At 49.7% G+C, this 19,402-nt stretch overlaps 1 protein-coding gene across 1 annotated transcript in view; it reads left to right on the top strand.

The window, feature by feature from the left end:
- Positions 1-4,615: 4,615 nt before the first annotated feature.
- The window catches only part of LOC109261234 (uncharacterized), a 99,934-nt gene continuing 85,147 nt past the window's right edge, over positions 4,616-19,402 (top strand). Inside the window, 4 exon segments of the mRNA XM_053896703.1 lie at positions 4,616-4,679; positions 5,337-5,575; positions 5,657-6,379; positions 6,381-6,612. Of these exon segments, the coding sequence (XP_053752678.1) occupies positions 4,616-4,679; positions 5,337-5,575; positions 5,657-6,379; positions 6,381-6,612 (1,258 nt within the window).

Genomic DNA, 19,402 nt, shown 5'->3' with positions numbered 1-19,402 from the left:
AGCGCATGGGGGAGGGGCAGAGAGAGAGAATGAATTCCAACTAGGCTCCTCGGTGTCAGCGTGGAGCCCAACATGGGGCTTGAACTCACCAACCATGAGATCATGATCTGAGCTAAAATCAAGAGTCAGAGAGGCTTAGCCGAAAGAGTCACCCAGGTGTCCCGGGAAAGACCCATTCATATCCACATCTTATAGGTGGGGAAACTGAGGCTTAGAGAGGTTAAGCGACTCATTTGAGGTCATAAACCTCATACAGAAAGAACTAGGATTTAAACATGGGGCGGTTCTCAACTGATTTCGCAATGTCTGCTCATCACCTGTGTTTGGTTGTGGCAACTGGGAGGTGCTACTGGCATCTAGTGGGTAGAGTCCAGAGATGCCTCTGAACCTTCTACGATGCACAGGACAGCCCCCCACATCAGCTCCCCCCATCACAGAATGATCCACTCCAAAATGTCAATAGCATTGGGGCACCTGGGTGGCTCAGCCGGTTAAGCTACTGACCTTGGCTCAGGTCAGGTTCTCACGGTCCTCCAGTCTGAGCCACTCATCTGGGTCAGGGCTGACAGCTCAGAAGCTGGAGCCTGCTTCAGATTCTGTGTCTTCCTCTCTCTCTCTCTCTCTGTCCCTGCTCTGCTCACGCTCTGTCTCACTCTCAAAAATAAATACATAAACATTAAAAAAAAAATGTGGATAGCATTGAAGCTGAGAAACCCTGTCCTCATACCAAAACCCACGTTTCCTAAACACAAGACACTTCATCTTATTTTCTGCATTTTTACTTTATTAATAAATACTATAATGTATTTATTATTCTTCTTAAATGGACTTTAAATTGATGTGCACCTTAAATGTTTTTCCCCTGAAGCCAAGTGTTCGATGTGTCATTAATTTTTTCTGACACACATTAGCAATAAATATAAAATTATTTACAAACATGTTTGGGTACCACCAAAAAGCATCTCACCTACTACTTGTAGTCTGGGGGAACCAAAATTTAGACCCACTTCACTTCTCTTGTAGTTTCCTTTCTCTTTTCAGAACAAGAGAATAAAATATATCAAACCAGCGTGTTGCCCCAGCACGGCAAGGTGCTGGCCACATTTTGGCTTCTGTTGGAGAAAGTCATCGAGGGGACATGACCTTCAGTTGACCCCTGAGCTGGCGGTGGGCAATCGGAGGCTCCTCATCCCCTCCCCTATCCTTGCAATGTATATTCCAAACACTGTTCTGGCACCAGGAGTCTGCTTCAAGGATGCAGCCTTGAGAGAGAAAGTGCTGCTGAGACCATCTGGGCGATATACTACTGACCCCTATTGCGGGTTGTGTGTAATATAAACTTGTAAGATTCTGGCAGGCAGGTGGAGAGATCCACTTGCCTTGCAGGGCCCAGGGCAGGCCTTGTAAGTTCCCTTGCTTATTACCCCCACCATCCACCCATCTGGAGACATCTGCCTCCTCCTTTGGTCTCTCCTTGCCCTCTGTATATGGGGGTCCAGTTTTGATCTCCCCCAGCCCCCAGGCAGCTCTTAAGGTTTGCAACCAACAGCTTGTGTGTCATCTCTTTTCTTTTTTGCAAGGCTAACAGTTGCTAAGAAACCTTTTTGAAACCCTAAGAGTCACCCGATGAGGACTATTAAGAATCAATGCCTTCCGGTGAGGGCCACAACACAGAGAGTCTAATTTGTGGAGTTGCATATAGACTGATGTGGGCTCCGAGTCCTGGTGAGCAAACCTCCTTTGTAACATCGGTCCTTCCCCTTAATTATTGGGGAGTATGGTTGCAGGTTCCTTGCAAATTGTGCTGCAGACTGACATAATTAAGCCTAGAGCCAACGAGATTCTTCCTTAGATACTAAAAGTGCCTGTGTTGTAAATAATAATGTCATCATCTCTTTCATAGAAAGCAGTTTCCTGAAGAGCTGCATGTTAATTTCAACACATTTGCAGGAATTCATTTGGGTAGTGGTGGGGGTGGTCTTTGATGATGATTTTTCATCTTCTATGAACTTGACAGGTGTTTCAATTAGGAAGTGAATAACCACCACCATCCCCCCCCCCACACACACACACACACACACACACACACACACCCCGCACCCCTCCCCACCGGGATCCCTTACAGAAATGCTTTCTCAACCACATGTTCTAAATGGGGACATGTTGTCAATAATCACACTTCTATTAGGAGGCAGTGACTCTATTTACTGAGTTGACATACCCAGAGGAAAGTGGCTTTCTTCCTTTAGAGAGGAAAATGAACCTGATTCCCCCCTTCTTGTACATATTTTTCAAAGGCTTGGGAAACGGGTGTGGGCAATGTTCCAGGCGGGAACAGCAAGGGAATTTGGTTTGGTTGACGTTCACAGAGATAGCAGGTTTAAAGTTTGGGATCTGGCAAATAAGCCACAAAGGGTCCTTCTATCAGGTTGGCTTCTTTCCCAAGCAGGCTCCCTGCACTCTCCTTGTGACAAACAGGGGGCAGTCTCTGTTAAGTAAAGCCTGGACTAGCAGCCAGAGTAAATCTCCCCTGAGGACCGAACTCAAATATTCTGGTGACAGGCAATATTTTACAGATTGGAGACAGATTCTAAAATGGACTTTTCTGTCTAGATTTTGTCTCTTTTCACGAAGGTGTTTTTTTCTGTTTGTTTGTTTTGTTCTGTCTGTCTTGTTTAAAATCAAATTTAAATGTGTCTGAACAACCCCAACTCTTGCGGGAAGGTGTCTGTGACCTATCCTCCTACCAGGCCCTTGTCCTAGGCTCCCAGCCCTGATGCTTGCTGGGAGGTGCCTCGGTGGGGTGCAGTGGGGGTGGGCAGGCAGGAAAGCAGAGGTTAGGAGTCTGGCATTCTGCACCCAGCCCTGGCTTTCCCATTTGCTGACCATGTGACCTTGGGACAAAGACCTTAACCTCTCTGAGCCTCAGCCTCTTGGACCTTGGCAGGCCTGCTGGAAGGGTCCTTTCCAATTCTGATTTAGTGCCTAGAAATATCCCAATCCCTCTGTGTGGTCCTAACAGCAGAAACTCCATTGTCTGTCCCTGTTGTTTGCATTTCTTTCCTCCCTTGGTTTCACACCAAGGGTCTTGCATAAGAGTTTAGTAAGTTCACCAAAACAGCCTATAAATAGTTTTTGAGTGTTTCTCACGCTTCTTGCTGCTGTAGGTGCTGGGAGATGCTGCAGGACTCAAGGCCCCTTTCTGCCCTGGAGTTTACCGTTCAATGTGCGGAGATAGGCAAAAACCAAATACATAATGTAATGTCAGATGGACAGGGAATCTGGAGGCCTATTTTAGGCAGGCACTACCCGCAATGGTTACAACACAGACCCTGGAGTCACATTTCTTGGGTCAAATGCCAACTGTGTAGCATCCCTTGCTGCGCTACTGTGGGCATCTGGTTTAATCGCTTTGGGCTTCAGTCCCTCCCTCTGTTGTGTGGGCCTCGCAGTATCACCTAGAGATAGAGTTACAGGAGATCAGTCACTCCAGTGGTTTAGCAACTATTCCCAGATTGTCTGGGAGTGCTAGGCATGCTTTGAGCATCTGTGAGGAGGTGACTTTAGAAAAGACAAGCTTAGTGGGTTTATTGTAGGCATCAGATGTCAGCCATCATTAGTTCTCACACACCAATGCTTGTGTTTGTAGAGGTTCACACAGTGGTGGTGGGTGTGGGTCGACCCATATGCCACACTGCCGTATTTTGGGAACCTCATTCCGATGGCTCTGATGCATTTAGACTAAACAATCTCACACTTTGTCCAGGTGGGTTTGGGACATAATACAGGCCGCGATTCAGTGAGTCTCCGAGGGCTGGCATACTCCTGGATATGCTGGGTCAGTGTCAGCCTGGTTCATTTTTTGCTGGAACAGGGTCATTCTATGCTAGTCTTTCAGAAGACAGGAGGTGACATTCTTCCAAGAGAAGGCACAGTTAGCCAAACTCCCTGTCATTTTGAGAAAACTTGCAAAGGAGTTCAGTAACCACCTCCCCACCATGCTTTTTCGGTTAGAGAACCCACTATGTCATTTTATTGGTGGCCCAACTTTTTGGTGCTTTGAAAATGCCCGGAGAGGGGCGCCTGGGTGGCGCAGTCGGTTGAGCGTCCGATTTCAGCCAGGTCACGATCTCGCGGTCCGGTCCGTGAGTTCGAGCCCCACATTAGGCTCTGGGCTGATGGCTCGGAGCCTGGAGCCTGTTTCCGATTCTGTGTCTCCCTCTCTCTCTGCCCCTCGCCCGTTCATGCTCTGTCTCTCTCTGTCCCAAAAATAAATTTAAAAAAACGTTGAAAAAAAAAATTAAAAAAAAAAAAAGACAAGAAAATGCCCGGAGAAGCCCCTGACTGAAGCCCAGTGGAGGGGAGGGTGGTGGAGACATCATTTCCCCGCAAACCGCCGAGCTGACTGCAAGGTGTATACTTAGTTAATGCAATTTAAAAAAAAAAAAAAACACAGGGGCTTGTGGAGATCTAAATTCAGTGTAGCAGCTTTGGTGCAAATCCTGTTTTGGGGGCTATTGGAGTCAAACTCAAGCAGAGGAAAGAAGTGGGATAAATGAGAGAGGGCCAACTGATTCCAGCTGGAATCAGCTGAGTGGAGAGGGCAGATTTGGAAATGCTGAAGGGCAAGGACCAGAGGCTGGAAGCCCAGGAAGCAAGGCCGGACTGCACCACCTCGGGTGAGGATGTCTGGGGAGCTCCTTGACCAAGGGGCCAGCTGACTCCAGAGACCCACACGCGAGCTCCAGATGCGGGAGGGTGGCTGAGGCTAGGTGTCCAGGCTTTGTGCTGCACTGGATCTGGGCGTGCTGTGTGCCCTCCTGTAGAACGCAGGGAACGCCCCCGCGAGGTCTTAGAAGGACACAAGTGGCAGGTCCTGGGGCCTGGGAGAGTCCCAAGGAAAGACCTTCCGGGACGTGGGACGTGCCCCTGCCTGGGCCTGGTCTGCTGCCTCTTCCTACCCCCTGGGCTTCTTTGACTTCAGTTCCTCCCACGGCCCTCCCCCGGGGGTCCTTACCCTGGGGCCAGTGGCTTGCCACCCCGCCTTCCCAGCTCAGTCTTGGTCCTAGGCAAGTCCCACGGAGTAGAACCACCCCGGACGCGCGCCTGGCTAGAGGGCTCAGTCGGGGAAGGGAAGGGCGAGACGGCCCGGGCACCCTGGAGGGGCGATCCTGATCAGACTGTGTCTCAGTCTGCCTTGGAGTGGAAGCCACTTAGTCTGTCCCTACCTAACCCCTGCGAATCCCCCCTTCCCTGGAGGGCAGATTCGAACCGCAGCTCCTGCGCACTCACGCCTGAAAAAGCCAGGGGCTGAGCCGCCTCTTCGCCCGGAACAGGTCTGAGCCGCGCCTCCCTCCCGGAGAGGGCGCGGGAGGTCCCGCAGACATCCTCCACCTGCTGGGAAACCCGAGCGGTGCCTTCAGCCCCAGTGGCTGCCGACGCTCACTCCTCCCCGCCAGCTAGCCTAGCTCAGCTCTGCACCCCCGCCCCACCCCCCAACTCGCTCCCGCCAGCCCTGCCGACTCACCTCTTCCGCGCCCCCGCCTCTCTGGAGCTAGCGACCTTTCCACCCCTCGTTCCCTCCTGCCCCCTCCCCCTTTCCTCCTGCCCTCTCTTCATACCAAAAGCGTTGCTTGGCTCTCTCCAGGGGACTTAGCAAGCTGGAGAGCTGAGAGGGATCGCAGGGCGGCTAGTCCGGAGCCTTCGGCCTAGGCGAGGCACGGAGCGACCCACTCGCCGCTGCTCTCCGGCCTCCGCCTCTCCCTGTAGGGGGCCGGACCTGCACCCGGCGCTTGCCCCCACTCGTCCTCCCCCAGCCCCGCCAGGCGCGCTCCTCCCCGCCTGGCCCCTCCCCTTAGGCGCGCTGCGCGCGGCGCCCGGGAGGCGAACGCGGGCTGAGCCCAGCGCAGGGGCCGCCAACCACCGAGCTCCCCGCGCCTCTCCCTGCCTGTGCGGCTGGCGGCGGCTCGCAGCCCCGGCAACAGCCTCGGCAGCTTCGCGCCTGGAGAGGCGGCCGGCCGAGCCCAGGCTGGGAGACAGGATCCGTAGCGTCCTCCGGCTGCTCCTCGGCAGCTTCCTCCCCGAGCTGTGCGCCCGCGTGTGCCGGGCGCAGGAGCGAGCGGGGCACGGGCAGCTGGCTCAGCTGGGCTGCGTGGTAGTGCTGGCGCGCGGAGGGGGGCGTGCAGCCGCTCTGGGGGCCGCCTCGGAAGAGGCCAGCGAGGGCGCGGGGGTCTGGGACGCGTTCCCCACCCGAGCGCCCACGCCGAACTTCTGCCGGGGCTACTTCGATATCAGGGACGAGTGGGACCAGCCGTTCAGTTGTTCCTCGGGCGACTTCATCTTCTGCTGAGGGACTTGTGACTTGCGGTTCTGCTGCACATTTTAAGAAGCGGCGACTGAATCAGAGCACCTGCACCGACTCTGACATTCCGCTGTGGCTCAACACCCGCAAGCCCCCCGCGCGCAAGGACGGCCCCCAGCACCACCCCACGAAGGACAAGACCAACCTGATCCTTTACATCATGTGCGGGGTGCTGGCCGTCATGCTTGTAGGCATCTTCACCAAGCTGGGGCTGGAGAAAGCGCACCGGCAGCAAAGAAAGCCAAGTCCAGGTAGGCTGCCTCCCCTCCACCCAACTCCGTCGCCTCCCCTCCAGGCGCCGCTCTCCCTCCTCTTCCCTCTCCACCTTTTCTTGGGCAGTGGCGCTCCCCCCCACCCCCCAACCCCCATCTCCGCTGGCGGAGATCGCCAGGGCAGCCAATTTCGGCTCCAAGAGCGGAGAAGGGGCGCTGGGCTCCGCACAGGTGTGGACTTGAGCGCGTGTGTGTATGTAGGGGGTGGTCTCTGCACCACCCCTCACCGTCTCGCTGCCCTTTCCCACCTAGGATTCAAGCGGATCTGAGACACACAACAGCCCGGGAGCTCAGGGCCCCGGAGTCTTGGGTTTTGGCGAGGGGTCTACCCCTCGAATTCCAGATGCCAGCTTCTAGGTAAACAGGGCAGGCGGCCCCGAAAAGGAAGGGCGGCATGTGTGAGGGAGGGAAGCAGTGTGTGCCGCCTGCAGCTCGTAAGGCTCCCGAAAACGAAGCGAGGGAGGTGGAGAGAGAGAGGGGAGGGCGAGAAGAAAAGCCTTGCCTGGAGCGGCCTGTTTCTCTCCCTGAGCTGCCAGGTTCCTGGAATTGGGACCTTGGTTGCCTCCCCGCCACCCGGACCCCTGCCCGCTTTCCGCTGTCGCCACTTCTCCCTGCTGGGGGCCAGGGCCTCCGCCCTGCGCTGTGCCCCTTGCAGGGGTTGTCGAGGACTCCAAGGGCGGGAGCCCCCCTCCTGCCCCACTGATTCCTCAACTTTCCCTCAACTTTCATTTTGCAAGTCCTAGTGATGGCGAGTTGCAGCAGATGGGAGAAGGCACTTTGGGATTAATGGAGCGATTTTCCTTGTGCCTTTTAAAAAAGTGTCTAAATTGATTCGCACAACCCTGTAACTTTGGAGGCAGAGTACACAGCCACCGGGAAGCAGCCCCCAGACGCGACGCAGGCCAGGGTTGGCAGGAGGTCTCGGCGGGGCGGGGTTGGAGAGCGACTGGCGGTCTTGGAACAGCTGGATGGCTGGGCGCTAGCTAGCTCGATCTTGCCGAGTGTGGGCAACGGGGTCGCCATGTGTCCCCCCCCCAACCCCCTACACACAGACACACACCCTCCCCACACCTCCGGCGGGGGCCCATGTGTGCTCCTGTGGATGCAGGAACTCGGTGCGTCTGCCTAAAAAACCTGAACAAAGAGACCCACCCAAAATAGGCGAAGGAACATTACCACCGCACTAGCAATTATTTTCTATTTATACGCAGAGTATCCGATGTTTTTTTTCCCCCCCAGAGGGGAGGGATTTGGGGCAAGAGGTGAGGAAATTCCTCTTGGTTTGGGTCAGCAGGGAGGTGTGGGTGGATGTTGGGGTGTTGAAGCACAAAAGTTAGCTTGGAGAGGATTCAGGAAACTCTGACCAACTGAGAGAGTAGCACGCTGGCCCCGCCCACCTCCTGCACCTCTAAGATGCCCTGTGGCCAGCCCCACAGGCAGGAGTTTCACTTCCCAGCAGTCCCCGCCAGTCCCTGTAGGTTCCCGGGGTCTGTGTTAAGGTGAAGGAAGACTAGGGCGGCGGGACTGTGGCAGGCGACGGGTGTGGCCTTGGTAGAGAGAGAGTCCCCCAGGGATAGGTAGGCTGCCTTGCAGATTCATATTAATTCCTCTGCTGAAGTATCCACTGAGCCCTTCCCTTGCAAACCAGCGATGCCAAGGAGCCCTCCTGGGTTTTTGGGTGGGGGATGAAGGAGGGTAGGAAAGGCAGGTGAAGGAGGGTAAGAAAGGCGGGAGAAGGGGAGGTGGGAAGGTGGGAGCTGAGCTAAGGGTGGGCGGCTCCCTTTGGCCTGCAGAGGGGGAAGGTGATGTGTGATCTTCAGGCTCTGTGTGATCTGGGTATTCCTGTTGAGACAGAGCTCCACCGAAGACCTGAGGGCTCAGGAGGGAATCTTATTCCTGTCTTGCCACCTTGCAGCTCTGTCTGGAGAAGAGAATCCCCCCAGCTTAGTTGGTTGCAGCCACTTCTTCAGGGACCACCAAAGGGCTGGTTGGGTGTGGAATATCGGGGCATCCACACCTCTGAAAGAGCCTGGACACAAGACTCTCCTGATACACAGTTTGGGAATTCCAGAATGCCATGGAAGTACATTCTCTTGAAGAGAAAGGATAGTTGATTTTTATTGGCAGTTTCCCAGGTGTGGTTTTCAACCCCAGCTGCTGTTTAGGACCACCTGGAGTGCTTTAAAAAACAAAACAAAACAAAACAAAACAACACAACCCTGTTGCTAGGGGCCTGCCCCAGGCAATTTAGATCACAGTCTCTAGGGTTGCTGAGTCTTTGTACTTCTGTAAAGCTCTCTAGGCTTTCCAATGTGTGGCCAGTTACTGTTACTGAAAAGGAAAGAACATTTGCCAGGCACTGCACTAGAGGGGTGTGTGTGTGTGTGTGTGTGTGTGTGTGTGTGTGTGTGTGTGTGTACTTGAGTGCATGTGTGTGTAAACACTCCTTTAGTGTGCATGACCACCTTAGGAGACAGGTGCTAATAGTTCCCACTTATAGATGACAAAATCATGGCTCAGGTTGGGTGGCTTCTCCAAGGTCACCCAGTTAGTTATAAAACTGCAGTCCCCAGCCCCCTGATTTCAAGTGTGTTTTCAGTTTGAGTGAGCATTGGGTGGGGGTGGGCAGCTTCCTAGAATGCATATTCTTGTGTTCTGTCCAGAAAGGGAAACATTCCGGGTCAGTAAAGGTCTGGGATGAGCCCCAGAAATCCGCATGTAGCAGCCTCCCTGAATGGCTCCTCAAAAGTGGCCTACATGTTTAAGGAAGAGTGTTCTTGAGTTTGGGACTATTTTACAGTCTTGGAGATGGATGCATTAATCCAATGCCACTCTCTTATTTGCATTTCCTTGTGTGTTTTCTGCACGTATTTCTGCTTTGTGTATTTGTGGTGCTGGGGGCTGCCCCCAGGACCGTCGAAATGCATGGTGCCCTGTGTATGCAATTAACCATTTCAAGTCCCAGCCACAGGTCAGCGGGTACCCGAGTGGCATACACCCAGCTACCTGAGAGCTTCCGGGTGAAATTACCATCTCGACCACAGCCTCTTAATTTATTTTGTCTTGGGCTGTGCGGGTCCCTGAGATGAAGGGTTCATTCTCATTTCATCGGAAAGCAGCCCCACATCACCAACTGCTCCTCGTGACCCGTGCAATTGTGGTATCCCAGGAGAGTCCTTCGTGATGTCAGTTTTCAGACCCAGAATCGTGGGCATGTCGGCTGCTCCTTTTTGGGCTGACTGGGACTCGAAAACAGGGGAAAGTTGCTAATTCCAGGAGCTGTGGAATCCATGGGCATGCGGGGGTCTTGCCCATGATATAGGAATATATTCAGAGACCCTCATCCATCAGCCACAGCAGCCTTATATTCTGCCACCATGTATCGGAACAAGTGACTGCAAACAGTGGCTGGCTGTGGTTACCCAGGGTAACCAGCTGTGGTTACTGGTTTAGTCTGCAAGGTATTGCTATATATGTATTTTTTTTAAATGTATATTTATTTTAGAGAGTGAGAGAGAGACAGATCATGAGCAGGGGAGGGGCAGAGAGAGAGAGAGAGGGAGACACAGAATCTGAACCAGGCTCTAGGCTCTGAGCTGTCAGCACAGAGCCCAACACAGGGCTCGAACCCGGGAACGGAGAGATCATGACCTAGGCTGAAGTCAGAGGCCCAACCAACTGAGCCACCCAGGCACCACTATTTATGTATTCTTATTTTTAAGTTTCTCTCTCTCTCTCTCTTTTTTTTACTGTGAAACATTTTACAGATACAAAAGACAAAACTTGAAAGAAGGATAAAAATGTCTTTAGGGTTTTTCACTCCCGGTACGACTGCCATTGGGCCGGCTCATTCTCGGTTGTGGGGGGCTGTTCTGTGCATCGTAGGGTGTCTGGCAGCCTGCTTCGACTCCCCCCATTAGGTGCCAGTAGCACCCCCTTACAACCCAGCTGTGAGTTAAAAAAAATGTCCTCAGCCATAGCCACATGTCATCCGGGGGTAGAATCACCCCCAGTTGAGAGTTACTAATCTAGGCCACGCAATTATGAGTATCTTGTCATATCTGCTTTAGCACCCACTCTGTATTTTCATTTGCTCTCTTCCTTTCTCCCTAAATACTTCAGCGTGGATCGCCTAAGAACAAGGACATTTTTCCACACAACACAATCCCAGGATCGCACTCAAGAAGGACAGAAACTCTAATACCATCAAAAAGCCAATTACAGTAACATTCTCCTGGTCATGCCAGAAATGTCCTCTGGAGCTTGGGCTTCCAAACTCGGATCCAGTCAAGCCTCACTGCATCTGGGCTGTAAAATTTCTTCAGTGTCTGTTATGTATTGTGTTTGGAGCCCAACTTAGAACCAAGGAGATTTCACATAGAAATCCCAATTTCTGACTTCTCTTGAGAAATCGGTAGAACCGACAACACCAGAGTGCATTTTCCCAAGGAAGCTGTTGGTTGCCTCCCGGGGGTGACTTCCCTCTTTAGGAAGCTCTCAGGTCTCCTCCGTCTCCACCACCACCCAGTTCCCTTAGTGCTGGTCCCTGCAGTGCCTGGAGATGCAGTCAGGCCGACCTCATCCGATGGCCGGAGATTCCATCCAGCCTGGCCACTTAAGAGTTGTGTGGCCTTGGGAAAGTGACTTCACCTCTCTGAGTTTTAGGTTCTTGTCTGTAAATTGCGACCATGGTGATCCCTATGTCATAGGCTTGTGCGAGCGTTTCACTGAGACTGGGCTTGGGAGGCCCTTAGCACAGGACCTCTTTATGGTCACTGCTCAGCAACTTTTACCCCTTTGCCATCACCCTTATTATTGGAATTTTCTACCCCTGACCTGCCAAAGGGGTAAATGTTGTAGTCTGAAACTCGGTACCTAGGTCTGGCTCTGTTATATGTTTTTAGCTGTGTGACATTGGTCAAGGCTCCTAAGTCCTTCAGGGTTAAGCAGCGGAGCGTGACAGGTTCAGAATAGGAGAGAAGACCCAGGTATGGCCACATTGAATACCTTGCAAAGTGTTGGCCTGGGTGATATTAAAGAACCCTTGTCCAGCCTGCTATTTTGCTGTGAGCTTGGGTATAAATTCTCCTTTAATTTCAGGTCCTGCCCCACTGAGGCAGGCCTTAGGACAGTGTGCCTTTGAAGAGGCACAGATTGCTTTCCATGAGGATGAACAAGGCCCTGGGGAGTGGAGGAGTCAGGCTTCCAACCCAGACAGTCTGAGGCCAGAGCACAGGTCCTTGACCACTAGACTGCACGGCCTTTGAGTGGACACGTGCAGGACTTACGTGCTCTCAGATCACAAAGAAGTGCTTATGGTTATGCAAATGGCAACACATGCAGGGAGGCCAGTTCAAGGAGCCGCTGGAAGATCAAGACCAGGAGTGTTTCCTGCATCTGCCCCTGGCAGGGCCAGTGCCCTTTGAGGAGGCATTGATGAGAAATGACCTTGGGGGCAGGAATGCCTGTATGAAGCTCCATAAACTTGAGGCCAGGAGGGAACACATGCCATTGTTTTGCCCATCTTCAAACAGAATCAGAAATCCAAGTGGCACATTACACAGCACAGTGTCCCGGGTGCTTTTCAAACATGCTTCAGACGAGCTGGAGTCCCTTCTATTTATTTTTTTTTATTTTTATTTTTTTTGAGTCTCTTTTAAAGAAGTGGCCTCAAATGATAAATGTCTTCCCTTCTTTTGCCTCTTCTCTCTTCTACCTGCTTCCCCTTTATCCTGCATGTCTGTGGTTACCTTCTGGCTTTCACCAGCTCCCCAGCCTGGAGAAACTCTTGCAGGCACATCTCGTTGCCCATGGAGTAGTCTCTCTATATCCTTTTTCATGGCAGGTTACTTCTCTTTGGGCAATGGAGTCCTTCCATTTTAGCAGTCACCTTCAGTGGGGTATACGTTACACGATAAAAGGCACACATTTTAAGTTTAAGTGTGGTTTGAGGAGCTTTGCCTGTACCTGTGTAACCACCGCTCCAGAAAGTTACCTCATTCCCACAACCCTTGCGTTCTTGAAAGACTAAAAGATGCTTCTGATACAAGAGGAAATGCTCCGGAATCCTAGCCAAGTGTTTAAATGTCAGAACACAGTTTAGACCTCGGGACTCCTGGAAGCTTTGAAGCAAGATGAGGAGGTTCTGAGCTCTGTTTGGGAATGTTGGGGTCTTTTATTTGCTCGCTGTAATTGGAAAGTGAAGGAACGCTGTATTCTCTTTTTGTTCCTCAAATATGACAAGCTCATTGCTACCTTGGAGCTGTTGTGTTGGCTTGGCTCGAATTCTCCTCCATCAGATCTCACATGCTGGCTTCCTCGCTATTGAGGTCTCCGCTCCAGCGTCGCCTTCTCTGAGAAGCCATCCCTGAAGACCCAGGCTCAGTTACCACAGCCGCACCCCCCCCCCCCCCCGCCCCACTCCAGCCTATCGCTTGGTGTTACTTGCTTCATTTCACATTACAGTCTAAAATTAACTTATTAATTTCCTGGTTTGCTACTTGATTATCTGTCTCTTTACATTACTGTCCACAGTGCATAGAACAGTATCTGGCACAGAGGAATTCTGGTTTCTGACATCCCAGTTTACAAAAGAAAGTATCTCCTCTTTTATTCATTCTTCATTCATTCATTCATTCACCCATTCACATATTCATTTCATAGGTATTTATTGAGCACCTATGGCATACCTAGCACTGTTTTGAGAGCTATAATAGTGACAGTACAGACACAATCCCTGCACTCAAAGAACTAACACTCAAATGGTTCGAGACAAGTAACACACAAGTAAATCTTAAAAGAAATTGACACTAAATTGAACTTTATGAAATTGTCAATATTCAATCATCTTTGACAGTAAAAATGGCAATGTTTCAACCTAATTGTTCTGAACTGGGACAAGTGATATCAAGGAAAAGTATAGTTTCTTTAGTGAGGTACCTGTATTAGGGTTCCCCAGAGAAACAGGACCTATAGGAGATATCGATATCTATATCTATATCTATCTATATCTAGATATATACATATACATATAGAGAGAGAGATAGAGAGAGAGAGAGATACATTATGTGCACTTGCAATTAGGAAGTCTGAAATCAGTAGAACTGACACCCCAGTTTGAAGGCTGTCAGTCAGGAAAATTCCCTTTTACTCAAGAGAGGGTCAGCCTTTTGGTCTGTACATGCCTTCAACTGATTAGACAAGGCCCACCCAAATGATGGCGCACAATGTACTCAGTCTCTTGGCTGTCAATGGTCATCTCATGCAAACGCACATTCTCAGATGCATCCAAAATGACCTTTGACCAAATATTTGGGCACCCTGTGGCCCAGTCAGGTGGACACTTAAAAGTTACCATTATAGTTCTTTTAGGAACTTACTACTCAGAGTGTGTCCTGTGGAGCAGCCTCATTTTCATGACCTGGGAGCTTGAGCGGAAGAATCTCATGCCCTGCCACAGACTTATTGAAATAGAATCTGCATTTTATCAAGGCCCCTAGGTAGCATGAATGCACATTGTTTGAGAAGCACCCAAACTATGTGCCCCAAATAGATGGCAAATCCTTGGGAATTTGGTTTATAGCGCAGAGTTGGTGATTTCCATTGTCTTATTTATGAAGCTTTTTGGACACATGTTTTAACATGTTTTTTCAGTATGACCCTAATCCATACACATTTGTTGTACTAATAAGTATGTGCGTGTACCGGTGAACAGTTATTAGGTACATTATAAGGCATACATAAAAACGAATTTTAAGCTGAGCTGAAGGTGCAGTAAGTATTATTTTAAAATTTGTTGGTAAGCATGGTGATGTCATACGATCATTAGTTAACATCAAAGCATGATGTATGTTGAGGATGAAACTTACCATTAATAAACAGTCCATATTTTGAATATTTTACAGGAGAGTTTTGATTATTCTTGGCTGACTTTGCTTTGATCTGAATAGAACATCATTGTTTTTAACCTTGTGACAAGCTAGCTGTTGAAGAGAAGGGGAGAGTCGACGCAATTGTTTTCTTGTGCTTCCTCTATCAGTATTTTCTTCAGCCTGCGGTTTTGTTATGGGGTGGGGAGGGGTGGTTTAAGCCATGTGCCTGCTTATTGATGGTTAGCCTCCCTAACCCTAGATAATGTATCTGCATATTTCCTTTAGGGGGGCACATAGCTGTGATATGGGCAATGTACCCCAGTGAGCTCACACATGGCTCTGATAAGGAAGGCATTTCTTGTTGGATGAACCCCAGGGGCAGGGGGTTCTTCTGCCCACTGTGGTTCCATGGCACCCACCTGTCAGGGTCTGAGGCAGAGACTAGAGCATGGACTTGGAGGTCCCGTAGATTTGGGTCCAAACTCATGGGCTCTGCCTCGTACCAATGGTGTGACCTTGGGCAAAGTACATATCCTCTCCCTCCTTCCGTAGAAAGTGGTGGTATTACTATCTCATTCCTTGGATTGCCATGTACAGTAAATGAAATACCGCTTGTAAAACCACTGGCACAGTTCCAAGGGCAGCAGCAACAACAAACAAAACACACACACCTTGTCTTCCCTAGTGTCGTGTTGTGATACTCTGCTACAAACCTGCCTTTGTCCGTGGAACTCTAGTGAGGCACATGATCAGACTAGGCTTCATCAAAGTGTTACTGCTCCAAGACAAGTTTAGGGGCATGGTGGCTTTTCTCCTTTTTAAGGACAGAGACTCTGGGACAATCTGTGACTTGGGTTGGAGCCATTTGAGATTCTCACTGCAGTGACAGCCTGCTGGTAATGTGAGATCCTAACAGCTTGTGTTAATCCTGGAGACAGGAGGTGAGGACAAGGGAGGCTCTTGAGTGTGGCCCCCCTAACGTCTCCACGCACCTCGCTGCCATCCTTCTTGGGGCTGAAGGACAGGAGATTCTAACTCTTCTGAGCTTCCCTTCTCTTTAGGGGAGCTGGTACAAGTAAGCTGATTTCCAAGCAGGAAAGGGCAAAACAGGCTGAGAACTGTTAGTGGCTACAGTGTTCTAGAACCACCTCTAGGAATGTTCACCAGGGGAGAGAACCTTCAGAAGTGTGCAGAGTTGGAGCACATTGCCTTTCTCTTGATCCCACAAAATCAAGCTGACCAACCCTGTAAGGAGGGGGAATCCCTTAGCATCCACAAGAGTCTTTGTAACAGCTTTACAAATCCCGTGATTATATTTGCTGAAGGGTGTCCATCAAAGAGGGCGTCCTCTCCGTATCTGAGCATTTCCTTCTACAAAGTCCGTTCTATTTTGAGAAGCCAGTGCTAGGAAAAAGCTTGGTGTCTCCTAAGGAGCTTGAATGATCTCATGGCAAACCTACAGAGAATGATGTAACTGATCACCCTAACCTTTGGTGACCAACAAACGCAACCAAATTCAAACCTGCTTTGATCCATATCTCCTGCTCTCTGGTTTCCATTTTGCCCGCATCTTGCTATATGCCTGGACTGTGTCAGGATCTTTTACATTCCAGTGAAAGAAATCTTTTTTTTTCAATATATGAAGTTTATTGTCAAATTGGTTTCCATACAACACCCAGTGCTCATCCCAAAAGCTGCCCTCCTCAATACCCATCACCCACCCTCCCCTCCCTCTCACCCCCCATCAACCCTCAGTTTGTTCTCAGTTTTTAAGAGTCTCTTATGTTTTGGCTCTCTTCCACTCTAACCTCTTTTTTTTTTTTTTCCTTCCCCTCCCCCATGGGTTTCTGTTAAGTTTCTCAGGATCCACATAAGAGTGAAACCATATGGTATCTGTCTTTCTCTGTATGGCTTATTTCACTTAGCATCACACTCTCCAGTTCCATCCATGTTGCTACAAAGGGCCATATTTCATTCTTTCTCATTGCCACATAGTACTCCATTGTGTATATAAACCACAATTTCTTTATCCATTCATCAGTTGATGGACATTTAGGCTCTTTCCATAATTTGGCTATTGTTGAGAGTGCTGCTATAAACATTGGGGTACAAGTGCCCCTATGCATCAGTACTGCTGTATCCCTTGGATAAATTCCTAGCAGTGCTATTGCTGGGTCATAGGGTAGGTCTGTTTTTACTTTTTTGAGGAACCTCCACACTGTTTTCCAGAGTGGCTGCACCAATTTGCATTCCCACCAACAGTGCAAGAGGGTTCCCGTTTCTCCACATCCTTGCCAGCATCTATAGTCTCCTGATTTCTTCATTTTGGCCACTCTGACTGGCATGAGGTGATATCTGAGTGTGGTTTTGATTTGTATTTCCCTGATGAGGAGCGACGTTGAGCATCTTTTCATGTGCCTGTTGGCCATCTGATGTCTTCTTTAGAGAAGTGTCTATTCATGTTTCCTGCCCATTTCTTCACTGGATTATTTGTTTTTCAGGTGTGGAGTTTGGTGAGCTCTTTATAGATTTTGGATACTAGCCCTTTGTCCGATATGTCATTTGCAAATATCTTTTCCCATTCCGTTGGTTGCCTTTTAGTTTTGTTGGTTGTTTCCTTTGCTGTGCAGAAGCTTTTTATCTTCATAAGGTCCCAGTAGTTCATTTTTGCTTTTAATTCCCTTGCCTTTGGGGATGTGTCGAGTAAGAGATTGCTACGGCTGAGGTCAGAGAGGTCTTTTCCTGCTTTCTCCTCTAGGGTTTGGATGGTTTCCTGTCTCACATTCAGGTCCTTTATCCATTTTGAGTTGATTTTTGTGAATGGTGTGAGAAAGTGGTCTAGTTTCAATCTTCTGCATGTTGCTGTCCAGTTCTCCCAGCAACATTTGTTAAAGAGACTGTCTTTTATCCATTGGATATTCTTTCCTGCTTCATCAAAGATGAGTTGGCCATACGTTTGTGGGTCTAGTTCTGGGGTTTCTATTCTATTCCATTGGTCTATGTGTCTGTTTTTGTGCCAATACCATGCTGTCTTGATGATTACAGCTTTGTAGTAGAGGCTAAAGTCTGGGATTGTGATGCCTCCTGCTTCGGTCTTCTTCTTCAAAATTACTTTGGCTATTCGGGGTCTTTTGTGGTTCCATATGAATTTTAGGATTGCTTGTTCTAGTTTCGAGAAGAATGCTGGTGCAATTTTGATTGGGATTGCATTGAATGTGTAGATAGCTTTGGGCAAAGAGAGAGATTCAGTGGACCACGTCACTGACTTTCAGACATCGCTGGGTCTCAACAGGTATTCTCAGAGCCCTATCTCTCCATCTGTAGATTTTGTGTGCTTCCTTCATCTTAATTTAAAAAAACCTTTTTTAAATGTTTATTTATTTGTGTGTGTGTGTGTGTGTATGTGTATGTGTGTGACAGAGAGAGAGAGAGGATGAGCAGGGGAGGGGCAGAGAGAGAGAGAGAGAGAGAGGGAGGCAGATACAGAATCCAAAGCAGGCTCCAGGCTCCAGGCTCCCAACTGCCAGCCCAGAGCCGGATACAGGCCTTAAACCTGAGAACTGCAAGATCATGACCTGAGTCCGAGTCGAATGCTTAACCCACAGAGCCATGCAGGAGCCCTCTCATCCTAATTTTTAAGATAGGCTTTTTGCCTGGGCTGGCAGCCCTAATGCAGCATGTCCTTAACTTGCAGACCCCAGAGAATGGGACAGCCGTAGTTCTCCACAAGGTTGTAAGAAACCTTACAGAGGTCTGTGATTGGTCTCCGATAGCATGCTGGTCCCTGCACCAATCATGTTGGCCAGACGGAGTGGTGCTCTGACAGATCACTCTGGGATCACATATTCACTGCTGGCCGTGGGAAGAGTCAAGTACATCCAAATCTCACAGACAGTACAGGACCCCCTTCCGGCAGGTGTGTGTTTGTGTACATGGTGTATTTGAGGGGGAGTTCTTCAAAAGATGAGTTTGTAAACAGACAACAACCATAATGAAAAACCCTCCACGCCCCTTATTCTAATCTGTATTGTTCCTGGTTTTGGTTTATGATTGTTTATATCTACTTGGCTGCCTCAAACCCTTCGTGAAATGTGGTGGAATAAGTAAATGATAAGATGTGTAACATGACTGAAAAGACACATCAGCGCATCTCTCCTTAAAAAAGGAGGGTGGGGTTGGCAGAGAGAGCCGTCATCGGCCAACCTAGTACCAAACTGAGCTGTGGAATGTGCTGCCAGTGGAAAGCTTATCTTGGACCTCCTTCAGAATTCCATTCCGTGATGGGTGTGCTTGTTTAAACAATGACCCCACCTCCATTTGTGGATGTTGACGAGGGACTCATGATAAAGCAAATACCATTTCCCAGATTGAGAACCAAAGCGGACGAGGAAGACACCAGCCCAGGTTTCACATCTCAAAATTCTCGGTTTGGTTTTTGCCATTCTCTCTTCTTCCTCTCTTACAGGGTCTCTCAGCCTTGACATCTTTTTTTTTTTTTAATGTTTATTTATTTTTGAGAGTCAGAGGGGGCAGGGAGGGGCAGAGAGAGAGAGAGAGAAAAAGAGAGAGAGAGGAGACAGAGGATCCAAAGCAGTCTCTAAGCTGTCAGCTTAGAGCCTGATGCAGGGCTGGACTCAGGAAGCATCAGATCATGACCTGAGGCGAAGTCGGATGCTCAACTGACTGAGCCACCCAGGGGTCCTGACCCTTTGGACATCTTAAGCCAGATAATTCTTTGTTGTGGGAGCTGCCCTGTACATTGTACAGGGTTTAGCAACATCCTTAACCTCTATCCACTAGATGCCAGTTACACACCCACTCCCCAATTATGACAACTAAAAATGTCTCCAGAAATTGCCAGATGTCCCTGGGGGTCAGGGTTGGGGGGGGGGGCAAAA

The sequence above is a fragment of the Panthera pardus genome, unplaced genomic scaffold (assembly GCF_024362965.1).
Source record: "Panthera pardus isolate Hobbes unplaced genomic scaffold, ASM2436296v1 HiC_scaffold_8, whole genome shotgun sequence".
Lineage (NCBI taxonomy): Eukaryota > Metazoa > Chordata > Mammalia > Carnivora > Felidae > Panthera > Panthera pardus.
This window is presented reverse-complemented; position numbering and strand designations above follow the sequence as displayed.